At 42.2% G+C, this 20,090-nt stretch overlaps 1 protein-coding gene across 1 annotated transcript; it reads left to right on the forward strand.

The window, feature by feature from the left end:
* Window positions 1–364: 364 nt before the first annotated feature.
* On the forward strand, window positions 365–15,036 carry LOC310863582 (SH3 domain-binding glutamic acid-rich-like protein 3). Its single transcript, XM_083772031.1, has 4 exons — window positions 365–520; window positions 9,147–9,314; window positions 13,136–13,954; window positions 14,155–15,036. The coding sequence occupies exons 1-3, from the start codon at window positions 476–478 to the stop codon at window positions 13,199–13,201; spliced, it is 279 nt and encodes a 92-aa protein (XP_083628157.1). The 5' UTR covers window positions 365–475; the 3' UTR covers window positions 13,202–13,954; window positions 14,155–15,036.
* Window positions 15,037–20,090: the final 5,054 nt, after the last annotated feature.

Below are 20,090 nucleotides of genomic sequence, written 5' to 3' on the forward strand. Positions count from 1 at the left end.
GGCCAGTACAGAATTAATTCCATATGTTGACCTCACCCCCCATGCCAAAGAAGAAGAAACAATAAGTGACCAAAGTCACTTCGTGACTTCTTGGTCTTTTTGATGAATTGAACAATGTGGACCCTGTTGTAAACAAGTGTATATAATGCTTAATTGGGTCGTCCACTCACAGTTAACAGTCTTTGTATTGAGTTTGTGCTTGAAATGTACTGTAAATTCTGCAAACTGTTAATAAATATTTCAATCAATCAAAAAAGTCCCTTAAAGAAAGAAAGAAAGATGCAAGCCCGCAACCATTTTCAGGGACCGTCGCTGGCCGTTTGGTCACCCACATTTAATGGTACTGTCTCTTTAAATGTACGCAGCCAGCGTTGGTTTAGTAGAGTCAGAGAGAAAGAGAGACAGAGAGGAGCTGCTGTGTGTTTAGCGACACAAACATCCACAACAAAACCCTGCGTAAAAAATAAACAAGACCATGGGAATCAAAATCTACTACACCACCGTTACTGCCAGCAGAGAGGTGAGTGCACACTTATGAACGCACTTATTGATTCTGATCAGCTTGTGATCACATCTTCTATTGAAGCCTATAGCCTACAGACACACCCAGCTTGAATGAATGCCCTACAGTAGGCTATTCTAAATGCTTGGCCTGCCTCAGTGCCTTGAACACTGCATGCATATACACAGCTGACCATGACCACTGCCTTTATTGTTGTAGAAAGATATCATTATAATGTATCGTTAAATGATAGATCGCATCATGCTTTATATAGTAGCCTACCCTGCATGGTCTGTAAGTTGGTGCAGAACACACTCACACTGATCTGAGGCCAGCAGGTCCATCCAGCATCCAGGAAAAGGAAGGGGAAGTCATGTTGTTTTGTTCCGCGATTGGGTCTGAGATATGATTTCCTACATCTATGCAAGATAGCAATAGCCTTTCTCTCACGGTCTGGTTGTTTCAATATTAATGGTGCTCCAGCAGCATTTAGAAGTTAGAAACATTTGTAATTATGTCATTGTATATATGGATAAGAAGTAGCATATTATTGTAGCATTATGTGAGTCTGGTGGCAGCTGATATCGCTTCCATTAAGAGGATGTGTTTACTATATTTCACTGACATAATCTATTTATTAAAATATGATTATGACATCTAGCTTTGGACCTTAAGACTAGAACGTTTGTTTGTGTTGTTTGTTTGTTTGTGTTGTTTGTTTGTGCATCTCTGTCAGTCTTACTCGAAACCCCCCATATATTCATTTGTACGTCAGGCCTATATACTCAGTCCACAGACGAAGTAAAAATACATTTTAAAGGACCAACCTTAAAGCAACGGACGTTACCCGACCGTACGGGCCCTTTATGCTCGGTAATGTTCCGTGGTCTAATAAAGAAGTGTTCTAATCCCGCCTGTGACTGCATGAATATCACCGACGTATCCTCAATGCTGTACTGTGGCGCTGTTTCAACCGGCGAAAGCCCGTATTACACCCAATGGAAACGAGGAAATAACAGTGACACCCAGATTTAAAACACGTATTTATTAGTCTATATGGAATATTACGAAACACAAAGAACCCGATATAACGGGTAACATCCATGTATTCCAAGTGAATACTGTATTTATAGCCAGGCTACATTAAAACATGATATATCTGAGTGGTCTGCGAAACTATGTGTGTTTCTGGTTTCAATGGTGAGCTACAAGCAGAAAGCAGACTGTGTTTGAGAGGGGGAAAAACACTGCAGTTTGTGTGTGTGTGTGTGTGTGTGTGTGTGTGTGTGTGTGTGTGTGTGTGTAACAAACATGTGGCATCAATTATGTGGAATCCATTGAGATCATATGAGTACTATGACCAGTCATGGAAAGAAGAACTCAGCTTGCAATAATACCACAATATATTATGAAACACTATACTTGCAAGTAGGCCTATGAGTCCAGTATGTTTGTTTGTATTAATAATCTTATTACAATCTACAAAAATAAATAGGAACTAAAGTCGTTAAAAGAAAATAGTGGAGTAAAATGTTCAATAAACCTTTTCTTAGCTGTTAGTGGAGTAGAAGTACTTGTAAAGTATTTAAACACTCGAGTAAAGTATCTCAAATTGTACTTACAGTAAGTACAGCACATGAGTAACCACTGTTGACTACACATGGAAATGTATCGCAATAATCTTATGTAGGGCTGTCACGATTACACATTTAACCCATTCTGACCTGAGATCAGATTCATACGAGGTTTCCGCCGGACACACACTGGTCTGATGAACCCATTCTGACCTGAGATCAGATTCTAAAAAATGTCAGTCGCTCTTCGATTTTTCAAAAATAGCAGACCTACAAGCTCGTATAGTGGTGCGATATGAGCTTGTAGATCTGCTATTTTTAAATAGCTAAAGCATAACATGATGCTGACACCAAAATGGGTGCCCGGTCAGAATGGGTTAAATTGATGATTAATTGTCACACACATAATTTGCGATTATCGATTTAATTGTGTTTTTGGCATTGGAAATTGGAACATTATGAATAGAAATATATATGTTGGTCTTTTAGGCTTCGTAATAAAAGTGACAAATGACAAATAAAATACCAATAATTAACTGGCATTTTAATATATTCTTTACTTTTAAAGGAAAGTTTACAACGCGTCACAAAGTGACGTATTGTCAACTTGTAGATCTGCTATTTCTGCTTTTTTTTATATATATATAATTGTTTTTCAACATGAACACGGTCATGACAAAATAATTGCGAATATAGATGATTATGTAATAATTGTGACCAACCCTAATCTTATATGTGCCAGAATGTATTATTACAATAGTGTGCCATGTTCCCACGTACCCTCTGAATGCCAGCGTATACCGTTAGTGCCATGCCCATGGGTGTGGTGACTTCCTCAACACAGCCCTGGCAGATAACAGTGGAGGAAAAAGTACAAACATCATGTTTTACTTAACCCATTCTGACCTGAGATCAGATTCATACGAGGTTTTCCACTGGACACACACTGGTCTGACGAACCCATTCTGACCTGAGATCAGATTCATACGAGGTTTCCACTGGACACACACTGGGTCTGATTAACCCATTCTGACCTGAGATCAGATTAAAAAAATGTCAGTCGTTCTTCGATTTTTCAAAAATAGCAGACCTACAAGCTCGTATCGCGCCACTCGGTGGCGCGATATGAGCTTGTAGATCTGCTATTTTTCAATAGCTAAAGCATAACATGATGCCGACACCAAAATGGGTGCCCGGTCAGAATGGGTTAAGTAAAAGTGTCAATAGTACTGCAATAGCCCAGGCGGTGGCGTAACCGTCTGGGCACCCGACTGGTAATCCAGTCGCAGTGTGCCGCGGGTTCGACTCCCGAGCCCGACACGGCCTTTACTGCATGTCTTCCCCCATCTCTCTCCCGTTTCCTGTCAGCCTACTGTCTGTCCCTTCAAAAACTAATAAAAGGCGTAAGCCGCAAAAAAAATATCTTTAAAAAAAAAAAAAAAATAGTACTGCAATATAGAAATACTCGTATTTACGTAAAGTAAAAGTCCGGAATTCAAAATGTACTTTGGTAAAAGCACAAAAGTATTGGCATCAAAATGTACCTATTAAAAGTACCAAAAGTAAAAGTACTCATTATGCAAAATGGCTCATGTTTCAAGTTTCAAATGTACTGTATACAAATCCTAGCAGATCTACTGTACATGCTCAATGTGACGCGTGGTGAGCTTGTAGATCGTCAAAGGGCCTAAATGTATATACAGTAGGGCTGAAGTGGTGTTACTGTATGTTATGTAATAATAATAATCAAACTCTACAAAGTAACCAGTAACTAAAGTAGAAGTAACTAGAAAAAGTGCCCTTCTGGGCACAGGTCTCCACCAGGAGGATAGGAATATTTAGGAGTAATATAAACATGTTTTTTGTTTGTTTGTTCCAATCTTTGCCAATCAGGATGGAATATGGGAAATGGTGCAGATCCGTGTTGATGGCACGCATGCACAATCCACCTGTTGGTGGCGCTATAACAGGGCAATGTGAAATGGGTGGGCTATATTCCTCAGCCTAGTAGGAAAGTGCGTGAAAGATTTCACGTGAAATTGCACGCTGCGTTCATGATTTGAGGTTTTTTGTTCAAAACAGGCCAATCCTGCAAAATTTGAAAGCCAATGTTAGCCAATTAGGATGGAATATGAAATATCAGACACATCCGTCTTGAGCACATGACTATGGAGATACTGTGTAACGATTTGCGGGATTTTTGGACAAAATCTGTAGGTGTACTGTGCAAAAACTTGTTTTGCACAAAGCGGCCTCCTGGTGGCGCTATAACAGGCCGTTCTGGAAATTTTGGGGCAGAGGTTCATCGTTGGCATCCAGGGAGTGTGTGTGCAAAATGTGGCATCGACCGGGTTAACGATGGCCGAGATTAGCTTCTAACGGACGGACGGACGGACACACGGACGGACGGACGGAGTGCAAAACATACTCTCTCCCCATGCCTTCGGCCTGGTGGAGACAAAAATGACTGGAAATCGGATATGTGTTCAAGTATTAAGGTACAAATACCTCAAAATTGTACTTAACCCATTCTGACCTGAGATCAGATTCATACGAGGTTTTCCACTGGACACACACTGGTCTGATGAACCCATTCTGACCCGAGATCAGATTCTAAAAATGTCAGTCGATTTTTCAAAAATGGCAGACCTACAAGCTCGTATCGCGCCACTCGGTGGCGCGATATGAGCTTGTAGATCTGCTATTTTTCAATAGATAAAGCATAACATGATGCTGACACCAAAATGGGTGCCCGGTCAGAATGTACTTAATTACAGTAAATGTACTTACTGTACTTGCTTTCCACTCCTGGCAGATAGCATTGAGCTAATGCGACGTACAGTATCAATCATTAAACCACACGGTAAGATAACGAGACATTAGTGTTTAAACAAAGGCACAGACAGTCACTGACCTCTAATATCAACCCAGTAGGTTAAAGTTCATGATTACTTTGGTTAACCCATTAAGACCTGAGGCCGATTCTACAAATTCCTTCTAAATCGCTATATGCTATATATACATGATATGATATATATATATATATATTTGGCCGCGGACCCCCCCCCCCCCCCCCATCGGAAGAAAAGATTCATGTAAAAATGAATTAACATATATATATTTTTTCTTTTAAATAGCACATGTACAAGCTTGCAGCGCGGCATGAAGTGAAGCAGGGATCCCCCACTACATATTATATACAATGCATTGTGTTGCAGATTAAACTTTTTCAATTAATATATAAAATATAGACTTGAACTTGAACTTTAACCCATTCTGACCGGGCACCCATTTTGGTGTCGGCATCATGTTATGCTTTAGCTATTGAAAAATAGCAGATCTACAAGCTCATATCGCGCCACCGAGTGGCGCCATACGAGCTTGTAGGTCTGCTATTTTTGTAAAAATCGAAGAACGACTGACATTTTTTAGAATCTGATCTCAGGTCAGAATGGGTTAATCAGACCAGTGTGTGTCCAGTGGAAACCTCGTATGAATCTGATCTCAGGTCAGAATGGGTTAATTGGCTCTGTGACTGACTTTTCCCCTCTATATCAAACATTTTTGCCAAAAGTAGCTGATCTACACGCTTAACGTGTCATGCGTTGAGAGCCTGTAGATCAGCTGTTTTTGAGTGGTGCAACCACTCCTACAACCAGCTTGCAATGTCCTCGTACGTGTTTGTGTGTCTGTGTGTCTGTGTGTGTGAGCATGAGTATGTGTGTCTGTGTGTGTGAGCATGAGTATGTGACTTAAAAATAGCAGTAGGGGGCGCCAGAAACAGTGAGAGGGGTAGTGACTCTAATGAGAGAGAGTGAGAGAGGTAGTGACTCTAATGAGAGAGAGAGATAGAGAGAGAGAGAGAGGGGGGGGGGGGGGGGGAATTGCACCACTCAGTTCACACGTGTGTGATTTTGGTAAATGTCCGCCCTTCCCAGAATTCTATAGGGTTCAAATGGTTAACTCTTTCAGCACCACCTGGTGGACACCAGTTTAGGCTTTGAGTGCAAATTCTCCCATTATAAAGAGAGAAAGAGAATTTGTAATTCTATTATGCATGTAATGTGCATTGTCATCACCTGTACACCAGATTAGAGGAACTTTCCAAATATATATTTTTGAATTCCCGAAGGGAAGACGTCTTGTCGTCCGTGGCATCCGGTACATAATTGGCAATTAGACGTCTTGACGTTTATGGCTCTTAACCCATTTTTCTGTACTGCATCTCGGTACCCTACTTGTTTGATTTAAATATTGTTTGTTGATCGCTATCATCTAGGCTTTTATGTGATGAGTTTCCTACGAATATCATTGGGGCTCACCCACAGAGTATTGATTGCCCTGTACCCCTGCAGCTACTGATACACTACCCTATTATCTCAAACTAGTACATTGGTTATCAAATACCTCCTAACCTCTGTGACTATATATATTTATCTTATATTTTTTTCAATCATGTCAATTTTACTTTTCACCAGTCAAGACAGTCACTGTCCAACAGGTGGAGTCAGTGTATCATGGTAGCAGACTAAAACCAATGCAGCTGCGACTACTTGGGACTAATTATGTACTCATCACACTGTGTATATACAGCCTACCACCCATAGTCAGATCATTACCTGAAGAAGACCCAAGAGGTCGAAACGTTGTAACCTGAAATAAAGAATTGGAGCTCATAACAGTGTGCGGACCTCCCTCCTTCCTTCCCATGTACGTATACTTGGTCCAGCACCTGTAGAATACAAGAAGATGTGCGTGCTTCCCTCCTGGCTCTGATTTCTTAAACTGTTTTAATAAATATTTAAATTTTTGTTTTTGTTTTTAAATCAGTCTTCCTATCCCACAAAGATTTGGTGGCCCCCTTTTAGTAACTGAGACCACCCTAGTCCAAGGGGTCGCGGACTATACTACAGTACAGTACAGTACAGTACTATACTATACTATACTATACTATACTATATACTATAAAGTGCTATGCCTACATAAAATGCAATTCTAGTGCTGTCTACGTAACATGCTATAAGTCTGTATAAAATGCTATCTAAGTCTATATAAAGTGCTATCTAAGGGGCTAGGGCAAGTGCTACGGGCCATGATGGCGTCTGAAAAGGTGGGTTTTCAGACTACGGCGGAAGATTGGGAGTGAGGCTGCAGTTCTGACTGTAATGGGAAGTGCATTCCATAGTTTTGGAGCCAGAAGGGAGAAGAGTTTGGGACGTGTGGAGCGTTGCAAGATATACCTTTGGTTGCTTTGAATGCCAGAGTTTTGTATTCTGTGCGGGCAGCGACCGGGAGCCAATGGAGGGAATGGACAAGGGGGGGAGACATGTGAGAATTTTGGCTGGTTGAAGACCAAGCGAGCTGTGGCATTTTACAGGACAGTTTCACCTCTCCTATGAGTTCTAAATGTTTCAGGTTGAGATGTTTGCCAAACTAGCTCTACAAGCGCACAACGCGTCGCTTCACTCCATGTTGCAAGTTTGGAGATCGGCTATTTTCACTATGAAATTATTTTACAAAAAAATAGTCTTTTGAAATATATATATATATACAGTATATATATTTTTTAAATGTAGGAAAATAAAATAGGATTTTCACTCGAGTCGTGATACAAAATGGTCTGTGATCCATAAATGGGTCCCGACTAGTGCCACTGTTTGGGAAACATTTTTTTAAAGGTACATTTTCAATTTCTCGTGTATGGGTCCTGTAAACCAGCACCCATGGCAGGGGGTCCTTGAGGGAGGTCCCCAGCAACATTAGTTAATAATGCATCACAATCTGTTTAAAGGACAACTTTAGTTTTTTTCAACCAAGGTTCATGTTTTAGGTTGTTATTAGAGAAATTAAATGTTGAGTGTTATGTTTTTTTCATTTGCTGCTTTCTTTCATTTTAGGGATTTTAGCTGTTTTTGATAGGGGGGCGGGGGCATTCGAGCATGTGGCTAAATATGTATTATTTTACAAAATATTATGGCGATTTATTTTTTTATTATTTACTATAGTCCTAATAAACCCCAGGAAATTACATCTGGCCACAAAAAAATCACAGGATCTACAGAATGTGAAGGTAGCCTACTGGGGTGAAGCCTCACTGTGTGTCATTATAGGCTCAATATGTCAGTTTGACACATTCAGTAGAACTCGTGATCTTTTGTGGCCAGATGAAATTTCCTGGGGTTTATTAGGACTATAGTAAATAATTAAAAAATAAATCGCTATAAAATGTTGTAATAAAATACATATTTAGCCCCATGCTCGAATGCCCCCGCCCCCCCTGTCAAATACAGCTAAAATCCCTAAAACGAAAGAAAGCAGCAAATGAAAAAAAAATAACACTCATCTTTTACTTTCTCTAATAACAACCTAAAACATGAACCTTGGTTGAAAAAAACTAAAGTTGTCCTTTAACCACTTTCGTACCACGGTGACTGTTGACGCAAAGGGGAGAAATGTCTCTCTCCCTCCGCTGCTTAGGGCTTCCTACGTTCGTCTCTGTAAAGCACTTAACCCTATAGTACGTCAGGGGGTGGGACACTTTGATGATGTAGACTAGAGGGCCACTGTACTTCCACACTCACTCCAGAGGGACGCATTGCATAGGCCGCTATACTGTCGGGCAGAAACCTCTTTCTGCTACAAAGCCCCATTCGATTGGAACAACCTCCCTCTATATCTTAGATCCATCTCATCATATAGTAGCTTCAGGACCTCCTTACATTCACATCTAGACTCAACTTGTCTATGCTTCTAACCTGACTGTAACCATTTATGTCCCTGAGATATTTGCGCTGTGACCTTATCTACACTGTGTATTATGTGGTGGTTGGTGGTGTAGGTGGAAGATGGTGAGCAAGCTATTTGTGTATATATGTATGTATTTGTATATCTGTATGTATCTGTGTACTGCATATTTTGTGTAATTGTGTACAGTATGAGATGCTGCATCTCAAGGGGCTGTCCCTTCAATAAAAAATCTGAAATCTTATCTCCGTATTTTAACACAAAAGTAGCATGATGCACTTTATCGTGACTGTCCTATTATTTATTGATTGATTGATTGATTTCAGATCAAGTCTCAGCAGGCCGAGGTACTCAGGATATTGGAGAGTAAAAGTATCCAGTATGAGCTGATCGACATCTCGCTGGGAGGAGAGATCAGGGACGAGATGAGAGCCAAGTCTGGGAACCCCAAAGCCATTCCCCCACAGCTGTTCAACGAGGACCAATACTGCGGGGTAAGAACACAAATTAAATGAAAATAAACGATGGTTTTAGTGAGAATCAATACTGCAGCGTAAGACAAAACGCTCACTATCATATTTCATTCAATACAATCATAGACTGTAAAAAATATGGACAAAGCGTTCCCCGGGTCTAACATGGACGTAAAATGAAGCCTGTTATTCCTGCACTGTAAGTCGCCATTGGCTGGCTCCGTTTGGGTCCAGCTGGCCATTGGCTGGCTCCGTTTGGGTCCAGCTGGCCATTGGCTGCCCAGACAACGAGGCGGGACTTCCCCCCCTTCTTCTCTGTTGGTTTTTATTTTGACTCGAGTGGGAGGGGAATCCCGATCATAGACTGTAACGGTAGCCACGCCCCTCAGAACATACGCGACTTTATGGTTATTTCTTTAATAAATGGGACCATAATTTTCCAAAAAGAATATTATGACATTAGAAATGAGACTTTAAACTAGTGACTGGAAGCAGAAAGTATTCATGACCATGTTTATTAAGGTAATACAGTCTAGGTGAAGTTGGGCCCAAATACATGGACTTCTATGGGGCTATGGGTTTTTTTGGGTCCAGTGACAGCGCCACAACAGGCCATTATATGAACTTTCAGGAGTTTCAGGCTTCACAAAATATCTGTCTGACTGCCCCCCTGAATACAATAGGCTTTGTGCATGACTGTAGCATGTTTTTGTGAGGTTTTGTTTACATAAATAATAAATGATTTACATTTCTCAATAATAACATATGTACATGTTCTAGACATTCTAATGATCACCAACACAGTTATTACAGGCATTTTACTTACTTTCCAGTGAAATGCATCTGTGGTGGCATTGTAAGACTAAACAATAGGACCCAATAATGATGATGATGGTGATTAGGTGAAAAAAGAACAGGAAAACAAATTACCGGTATTTAAACATTTTTTGATCAAATATAAATGATGCCCTAAAGCAACACTGGGTCTTGCAGGGTTAACCCATTCTGACCGGGCACCCATTTTAGTGTCAGCATCATGTTATGCTTTAGCTATTTAAAAATAGCAGACCTACAAGCTCATATCGCGCCACCGAGTGGCGCGATACGAGCTTGTAGGTCTGCTATTTTTGAAAAATCGAAGAGCGACTGACATTTTTAGAATCTGATCTCAGGTCAGAATGGGTTCATCAGACCAGTGTGTGTCCGGCGGAAACCTCGTATGAATCTGATCTCAGGTCAGAAGTAAAAATAGCCCCACATTCTACTTTAGTATTAGTATTGAGTTGACGTGCACTTTCAGTGATGTAGGTCTGTGTCCTGCATCAGTGACGCAGATAATTGAGAAAGGATGCATTAAACTGACCACCATCCATGGGACGCATACAACGTTATCCTGCTCAGTTATGAACAAATCCAGTACTTATAATGTGGGACCAGAGCATGTGAGCGGAGCGGAGCGGCCCATAATTCCGCTCTTCGCTCTCGACGGCTTTTGTTACACGTTCATCTCCCCCCACGCCGCTCTACGCTCGCTCCGCGCTCACGTTCATCTCCCCCCCGCGCCGCTCTACGCTCGCTCCGTGCTCACGTTCATCTCCCCCCCCACGCCGCTCTACGCTCGCTCCGCGCTCACGTTCATCTCCCCCCCACGCCGCTCTACACTCGCTCCGCGCTCACGTTCATCTCCCCCCCACGCCGCTCTACGCTCGCTCCGCGCTCACGTTCATCTCCCCCCACGCCGCTCCTCGCTCGCTCAGCGCTCACTTCAAAATCCACCCGCTCCGCTCGCGCTCACATGCTCTGTTGTAGCCCATTGTCATGTGTCCAAATCCAAAAGAACAGATATGTAAACTGTCGACACGCCATGAGCGGTGCATTGGTGATTTGTATGTCTATTCTCATGGACAGTCCGTGAAGCAGATTACGCGTATGGGGCTGGGCTTGAGTCTGAGAGCAGGCCCGGCGCCAGGATGAAATGACTGAGGGGGCAATTGAGATTTTTGAGGGGGCACAAAGGCAAAGAGGTTGATTTAAGGGTGCAAACATCCCCTTTACCCCCCCGTGGTGCTGGGCCTGCTTGAGAGACAATGATTGACGTAAACTGCTAGCCAAGCTTGCACAGTGCCGTGCCGTGTGCACTGAGCGGCTCGGAGCGGAGGACAGTTCTCGCTCCGGAAGTCAATCTGACCCATTTAAAAACCCGGTCCGCGCTCACGTCAAAATCCCCCCGCTCCGCTCCTTGCTCCGCTCCCGCTCCGCTCCGCTCACATGCTCTGTGTGGGACATTCCCGCACAACATGGGTGAATCTGTTTGTAGGGATTCATCTCCTCTCCAGAGTGTTTGCTGCCTCTCTTTCTGCATGCAGAAAGCTAAAGCACTAAAGCGAGCCACGCTGGCCTGCACACACCAGAGCGACCAGCAGGGGTCAGTAAGGCCCAGTTCAGTTCCCAAATCTCATTTGTGGTCTAATCCAGATTGGAATCACATTGTTTTGTCTGAACAGCAAAAACAAACAAGCAAACAAATAGGTTTTTTACAACTCCTTTCCTTTTTATATAGCAGATCTACAAGCTCACAGCACGTTGTAAGGCAATGTAAGCTGATTATAGAGGGTTTAAGCAGCTAAAGCGATTTGATCCCATGGTGTTAGTGACAATTTCACGATAAATTAAAATCCCCACGATACGATTGCTGTGAGAGCTTTTATCCCATTCTGACCGGGCACCCATTTTGGTGTCAGCATCATGTCGCAATAGCAGACCTACAAGCTCATATCGCGCCACCGAGTGGCGCGATATGAGCTTGTAGGTCTGCTATTTTTGAAAAATCGAAGAGCGACTGACATTTTTAGAATCTGATCTCAGGTCAGAATGGGTTCATCAGACCAGTGTGTGTCCGGCGGAAACCTCGTATGAATCTGATCTCAGGTCAGAATGGGTTATTTATCATCATGATAAACGCTAATAACGTTTATGGTCCCAGCCAGGGGTCATCAGTATGTCTGTACGGTCAACAAATGTGTCCGTGGCGAATTTTGATCATATGACGCGATTACAATTACTGAATGTCACGTCTGCAGGTTTTCTTCAGAATATGCATGACATTTATTTACTGCGACACTAAGGCATAACGAGTCCACTGGTACTAGTGGTTCATTTGCAAGCACCCACTTGACTCAGAGACCCCTTTTCCACCGGTTGGTTCCCAATGGGAACCGGTTCAGTTCTTTTTGGTTTTTAGTCCATGAGCCAGAGCTCCAAAATTGGTGGGCAAACTATACCCTATATTAAATTGTTTATAGGATCAATACAAGTAAATTAATACATGATAACCCTTCCACAGTAGTAGCTTTTTCATATTTTCGATTATTTTGCATATTTTCCTACATAATGCCTCATTTGCATATTTAAAAATGTATATTTTTTAATACAATAGATCATTGTCTTCATGTAAGTACTCAATTGGGGAAGTTTCACGGTGATAACAATCTAATATAGGTATGGTTTTGCCCACTCAATTCATAATTAACGTTTCAATTTTGGAGCTCTGGCTCATGGACTAAAAACCAAAAAGAACTGAACCGGTGGGAACCAACCGGTGGAAAAGGGGCCAGAGTGTACAAATGGAACCACATGGATTTGTTACAGATCTGTTAACCATTGTCATTTAGGGAAAGCTCTGTATGTGTTTCTGATTATCGTATGTCAAGTGGCATGTATGTATATCCATGGCAGAAATTGAATTGACAAAACTGTCCACCACAAGCCAGCATGGTGATGACCATGGTCCCAACCCTGGACAAACTGAAGCCGACTGTTGCTCTCTCTCTTCCTCCCAACAGGACTACGAGATGCTCTCGGAGGCCGTGGAAGAAGACGCAGTGGACCAGTTTTTGAAGCTGGCATGAAGAGGGGTTTCTCTCTGTCCCCCTCCCCTCCCCTCCCCACACCACCACCACCATTTGCCGACCTGGAAACCTGTTCACCTCTCCCCTCCTCTCGGCCAGGCTGGCACTATACCCACCTGCCCTCCATGCCATGACAAATGCCAAACACGCTCAACTATCAACCTGAATCACGAACACACACATTCCCTAACTAGGTTCTCGAAAACTTAAAAGGGGGTCTTTCACTTTAAAATACGTATGGGGTCATTCTGAGGGTCTACTCTGGCTTGTGTGTGCTTCCCCCCCCCCCAGATAGTTTTTAAGTTGCTTGTTTCAATATTTGATATATTCATTCCATCAGACATGACCCCATTCCTATATAAACCCATTGTAACTTCAACTTCACATATTCAAGTAGACGTTAAAATGACCTCAGAAGTGTTTTTAAGTGAAAAAGGCCTTTAACCACTGTTTGCCTCCCAAAAAAACTCTTAACCACTGTAACTGCAAAATGGCACTTGGGTAGAGGTCTGGGTTGAGTAGTTACCTTGGCGTTGAGGTAACTCTAAATATTAGTGAGATATCTTCAGTTGCTAGTGTATGTTGATTAGAAATTGAAATTTCCTCATTGACAGCGAACAGTTCTGAAAGTTACTCTTTATTTTGTTTTTTTAAGCACATAAACAAATGCAAACAAAGTCAAACAAGAACAACATAAAACAAGGTACGGCTTTTTATATATTGTCAGAATCGGTTTGTTTATGTACTAAATGAGTTACCTTAATCCATTCTGACCGGGCACCCATTTTGGTGTTGGCATCATGTCGTGCTTTAGCTATTGAAAAATAGCAGATCTACAAGCTCATATCGCGCCACCGATATATAGATAGATAATCTGATCTCAGGTCAGAATGGGTTAATCAGACCCAGTGTGTGTCCAGTGGAAACCTCGTATGAATCTGATCTCAGGTCAGAATGGGTTAAGAGTTCTTTCAGTGTACAATGCAAGTCAATGAGGAGAGGTGTTATTGATTTCCCCTCAACGGAGCAACTAATTGGAAGATATCGCACTGATTTGGAGTAACACCACCATGACAAACCTCTACCAAAGTTGCATTGCGCTTTAAGTTTTGTTTTAGTTTCATGTGTTACAATACAATGTATTTTCTTTATTTTCTGTGCTGAATGTTGTCTTTTCTGACATGCTAATCACTTATCAGTCTTAATGTAACTAATCGCTCGTTAGGCCTTGTTAGGAATCAACAGGGCGACTAGATAACGAGGTCAGCTAATCTGGGCTCGCTGTGACCACATGATCAGATCAGAGTAATCTATTACATTCACACGGAATGTCACTGATGTGACGTCCCTGCAAGACTGATAATCAGCGGTTTTACTTAAGTAAAAGTAGCAATAATCAAAGATTTTCCAACTACAAAATGTATTGACATCAAAATGTACTTGTGATACTTTTCCACCGCTTGAAAAACCCTGTGTTCTCTTCTGGTCTTCAACCTCATACGGTATGTTCAAAAACTGTTACTTTTCAGGAAACGGAACGAAAATATTCAGAAATAGTTAAAACAGCCAATCTACAAGCTCGCGGCGCATGCTATCGCGACACCTTGTGAGCTTGTAGATCGGCTATTCTCATCACTTTCGCTTGAAGATGACGTAGGGCATTAAGTGAAGAGAAAGAATGTATTGAAGTATGGATATACGAGGTTTCTGCCTGACATATATATGATATAATGATATAATATTGTATCTATACAGGACAGAGATTTGACGGTCCTGGAGCTAATTCCATAGGCTAATTCTATAGAGCACTGTTTACCAAACACTGGAATCGTGGACATAAAAAAAAAAAAAAAAACATACTCAAAAAGCATAACATTTCATTAATTAAAAACAATTGTATTCTTGTTTCCAGTATTTTCATGTCGAAATAAACGGGAAAAAAATCAAAGAATTCTATATATTAGAAATAAAAAATAAATGAATAGACAACACTGAGCTATGTTCACTATAGTCTTCGGTCTCGGGCAAACGTCTAATTTCTCTGTTGTGTCTTGAGCTAAAAGTTTGGGAACCACTGCTATAGAGGTCTAGAGACATCTATCTGAGGATCAGAGGATGAGGACCTCATTAGATTGCATCCATCATAAGAAACAAGCAGAGCGTGATCAAAAGCATTGATTATTATAAGGTTAAAACTCGGTGCCAATACATACCTGTGACAACGTTTGAGGGATAATCTGTAGCATATCTTAACGTTCTTAATGTTTCACTGTTACACGTCTTAAAGATATCAGATACTTAAAACGTCATGCCCTACAAAGCCCCAAGTGCAGTAGTAGCTACGTTTTTTTGGATACACAGACTTATTATTTTGTGTATCCCAATTAAAGGTCACGTTAGATTTTGGGGGATGAACGATTACCTCACGAACATATTTACAATTAGTGTAGCCTAATATCACTTATTGTCCGATATCTCATTTGGCTGAATATTTAAACCCAATATTATTAGCTATTTTCCCGGGGGTGTAGTTACTGCACTTTTATCTTTGTAGGGCGGCGTATAGCCTCTTGGTTCATGACGATTTCAAAAGAAGAGTTTGGAAAGCTATAGGAAGTACAAAAGAATAGTGTATTTTAGAAGGTTAAAAAAAAAAGAACTGGAGCTGACATGTTTGCAAAATCACATTCACGGTCCAAATCTCACGTTTTATTGTGGTCCTGTATCATTTCATAAAAGATGCACTGCACTGCACCTACTACGCACTGTCATTTTTTTTTGATCGATTGATTGATTAAACTTTTTCAGTGCATAATGTGTTTGCAAACAGTTAATTGTTCCCATGATGGGTATATATATATCCAGTTAACTTGTTTATGTTTAATGTCGTTCCCATGTTTTATCCTCCTGTGACTGTCATTTCATCATTTGATATTGTTGAGCACATCTATGCAGTAAAATCCTGTGTTAGGTTAAAGTTGTTCACCCAAAAAAAATATAAATTTTTTCTATCAATTACACACAAGCCTTGAATTCATGAAGATGTTTTTGTCACATTTCACATGCCAATAATTTCATGACCAGACCGGAGACTCCACCGGTCATCAAATTATTGGCTTAGGAATGTGACAAAAACAAATAAATCTCCATGAATTCAAGTGTGTAATTGATAGAAAATAACGAAATAAGAAATGTTTGGGGGTCAACTACTCAGAGTCCGAGACTTAAAGCTAGCACAGAGGATTTTAAAGTGTACCAATAGTATGTGGCGAACTTTCAGAAAAACACAAAGTTTTGTGCACTGTTTTTGTATAAGTTGACGCTAGTTGATGTGTTTGCTGGTTAATTAGCGACGCGTATCCACTATAAAGCAAACGTCATTTAGACATTCCATAACAGTATATTATGTCTTTCTTTGCTTTGCTTTTTGGACCAAGCCCCCCTTGGCCAAAATAAGATAAGAATAAAGGAATTAAGATGCTGTTGTCTTCCAAGAAGATTGTGAAAAGTGATTTAAAGGTTGAATAAAAATTGAACTGAGTCGAAAGTCTGGATTATTATTATTATTGTTATCGTTATCATCATTTTATTATTCAGTCTAGGAGACAGTTGTTGCTGTTACACTTTCATGAGAGAAAAGAAGATGGGTAGATACTAGCCATGATTCATGACTCTCGTATTCATACGAGAGTCATGATGCAACTTCACCCTGGTTTTTGCGAACGCTACATTTACAAAGAATGAAAATATATAAACATTCGCATTTCAAATATAAAGTACTCACAAAGTGTCCCACGGGTGTTAGTTAGTAGCAGCTCCAGCGATTAGAATTTCTGCATCCCGCGTTGTTTAATAAAAAGCATTTTTATCCGAGGTGTTATTTTGCCATTGGCTTTCAACTACGCGCCCCTATCGGTCGGGAGGAGGGTGGCACTCGGTGTGTTCGATATAGGTAGGCTGACCGCCCTGCCAATACAGACTAATAGGCGAGTGCGCTCCCGGTGTGCAACTGTGGATTTCCCAAACGAACCCCGTTTGAAAAAAGTAGCCGGGGAGCTCGGACAAAAATGCTTTTTATTAAACAACGCGGGACGCAGCAATTCTAATCGCTGGCGCTGCTACTAACTAACACCCGTGGGACACTTTGTGAGTACTTTATATTTGAAATCTGAATGTTTATATATACGGAAATCTTGTAAATGCAGCGAGCGCAAAAAACAGGGCAAAGTTACTGCATGACTGTCATGATAATCATCATGGCAGTCATGTTCCAGGGCTAGGTAGATACACTTCTAAGACAAATTAAGATTTTGGTCACATTCCCACCTAATACTTCTGTAGACTCCAATGCGAAAGGACGGAGAAATTGGGATTCTTGCATATTTATTCTGCTGCGGTTTTCCTTCACACTCATCCGCAGCAATAGAGGGTATGTGTGTGAAATCATCATGAAATCCGGAAGTTTATGCAGGAATGCCTAGTACTGAGTGGCAAAAAACTACTTTTTGGCCTTGACAGCCCATATACACCCAGACAGAAATGTCCTATCTGATTGCATGAAACAACATTAAACAAGGTTAAACTCACTGTGAGAGGGAGGATGACTGATTTAAGCATTCACACCTGGCCTGAGTCAAACTAGAACTGGACTCAGAGCTATGGGTGTGGCTGCGCACCTGTGGTGCATCATGGACTTGATCAAGGCACAACAGGATAAATCAGTCACCTCCACAAACACTCAGGAGAGAGCCTCTGTCTGGACAGTGGAGAGATCGCCTCTCCTGTAGTGTAAAAGGATATTATTGTGTATAATTCCCTGCACATGAGGAATAAAGACAAACTTAAGGAAGCTGCTGTTGTGTCCTTCCTTGCCCTGGGTAGTGACTACTCACTTTGCATGTTGCTTTGCCACTCGATGTGCCATTCACTACTATACACATTCAATACCCTCTATTGGAAACGCAGCAGGGGGGACCTTTATCAATGTGTTCCATTCATAAACTAGCCTACACAGTGAAATATATGGTGATAGAATTATACTCATAACGTGCATGTGTTCATTTCCTTTATTTACTGCGGATTGCATTCACACCTGCACCGAATCGTAATCAAGTGCGATTGGAAGCGAAGCGAAACCCCCGTTTTTGCTCGGAGTAGAATGACGGTTCTTTGATACGCATTAGGTTTCGAATGAGCCTTCACACCTGCCAAACGAAGTGCACTTTCTGAAAATGCGCAGCAGGATTCGAGAACCAGTGAGAAGCAAAACAAAGTGGTGCATGTATTCAGTCCCCACACACATTAAAAATACAGTTTTATTTCAAAGACAGCGCATCAAAGTAGCCTACATTTGGCAGTTCTCTGTTCTGGCATGGACCCATATTTCTGTTAATCTATTAGCAGAGTAAGTAAGTACTAGTAGCCTTGCCGAGCCATGAGGCCCATAGGGCCTATCTCCTGTTTCTGTAGCGTGAGGCAGCTTGATGTACAAGTACACCCCCTGGACATGACACTAGTATGTCGCTGCAGGGACTTACCCCCCAATCCAACCCTTGATGCTGAGTGTCAAGCAGGGAGGCACATGGGTCCCATTTTTAGAGTCTTTGGTATGACCCGGCCGGGGATTGAACCCCAACCTCCCAGTCTCAGGACGGACACTCTAACCACAAGGCCACTATTAGCGAGGGGTCCACTTATAACTTCAAAAGGAATGCGAGCACTATAGCCTACCAAGGAACGTACATGTAGAAGTAATCAGAAAGTAATCCACTAAAACAACAGTCTTACCAGGAACGTGTATAGAAGTGATCAGAAAGTAATCCACTAAAACAACAGTCTTACCAGGAACGTGTAGAAGTGATCAGAAAGTAATCCACTAAAATAAAAAATATCACTGCAATTCAACTCGAAGCAGCCCCCCACCTATATTGTGTTGCAGATTCAACTTTTTCCATAGATTTCATAATCCTGAACTTGTTCGACAGCACTGGCATGAGTTTGTTTACACATGTTTTCTATTATGTTGAATTCAGATACATAAATCCTCAATACTTAGTAAACTTGACCTTTGACCCTCCTCGTTTGGCTTAATGTGAGGATCCACATTATTGCTACACTTTGGTGATCGATAAATGTGTGGAATCTCTGTTCTGTAAAGGTGCAAGTTTGTCCATTATGTGTTCATATTAAATGTCTATGTTAAAACTGCCTCCCCCTGGCCAGCCGGGACGCCTGATGGAGGGGAAAGGAACTGGTCTCTAAACTGCCTCCCCCTGGCCAGCCGGGACGCCTGATGGAGGGGAAAGGAACTGGTCTCTAAACTGCCTCCCCCTGGCCAGCCGGGACGCCTGATGGAGGGGAAAGGAACTGGTCTCTAAACTGCCTCCCCCTGGCCAGCCGGGACGCCTGATGGAGGGGAAAGGAACTGGTCTCTAAACTGCCTCCCCCTGGCCAGCCGGGACGCCTGATGGAGGGGAAAGGAACTGGTCTCTATACTGCCTCCCCCTGGCCAGCCGGGACGCCTGATGGAGGGGAAAGGAACTGGTCTCTAAACTGCCTCCCCCTGGCCAGCCGGGACGCCTGATGGAGGGGAAAGGAACTGGTCTCTATACTGCCTCCCCCTGGCCAGCCGGGGCGCCTGATGGAGGGGAAAGGAACTGGTCTCTATACTGCCTCCCCCTGGCCAGCCGGGGCGCCTGATGGAGGGGAAAGGAACTGGTCTCTATACTGCCTCCCCCTGGCCAGCCGGGGCGCCTGATGGAGGGGAAAGGAACTGGTCTCTATACTGCCTCCCCCTGGCCAGCCGGGGCGCCTGATGGAGGGGAAAGGAACTGGTCTCTATACTGCCTCCCCCTGGCCAGCCGGGGCGCCTGATGGAGGGGAAAGGAAC

This window comes from Protomyctophum parallelum, assembly GCF_964188405.1.
Source record: "Protomyctophum parallelum genome assembly, chromosome: 1".
Classification (NCBI taxonomy): Eukaryota; Metazoa; Chordata; class Actinopteri; order Myctophiformes; family Myctophidae; genus Protomyctophum; species Protomyctophum parallelum.

Excerpts from the sequence above, each read along its gene's own strand:
- LOC310863582 (XM_083772031.1), top strand. The coding sequence starts at position 476 with ATGGGAATCAAAATCTACTACACCACCGTTACTGCCAGCAGAGAG. Across the intron at positions 521-9,146 it reads CCGTTACTGCCAGCAGAGAG|ATCAAGTCTCAGCAGGCCGA; the intron begins GTGAGTGCACAC and ends GATTGATTTCAG. Across the intron at positions 9,315-13,135 it reads ACGAGGACCAATACTGCGGG|GACTACGAGATGCTCTCGGA; the intron begins GTAAGAACACAA and ends TCCTCCCAACAG.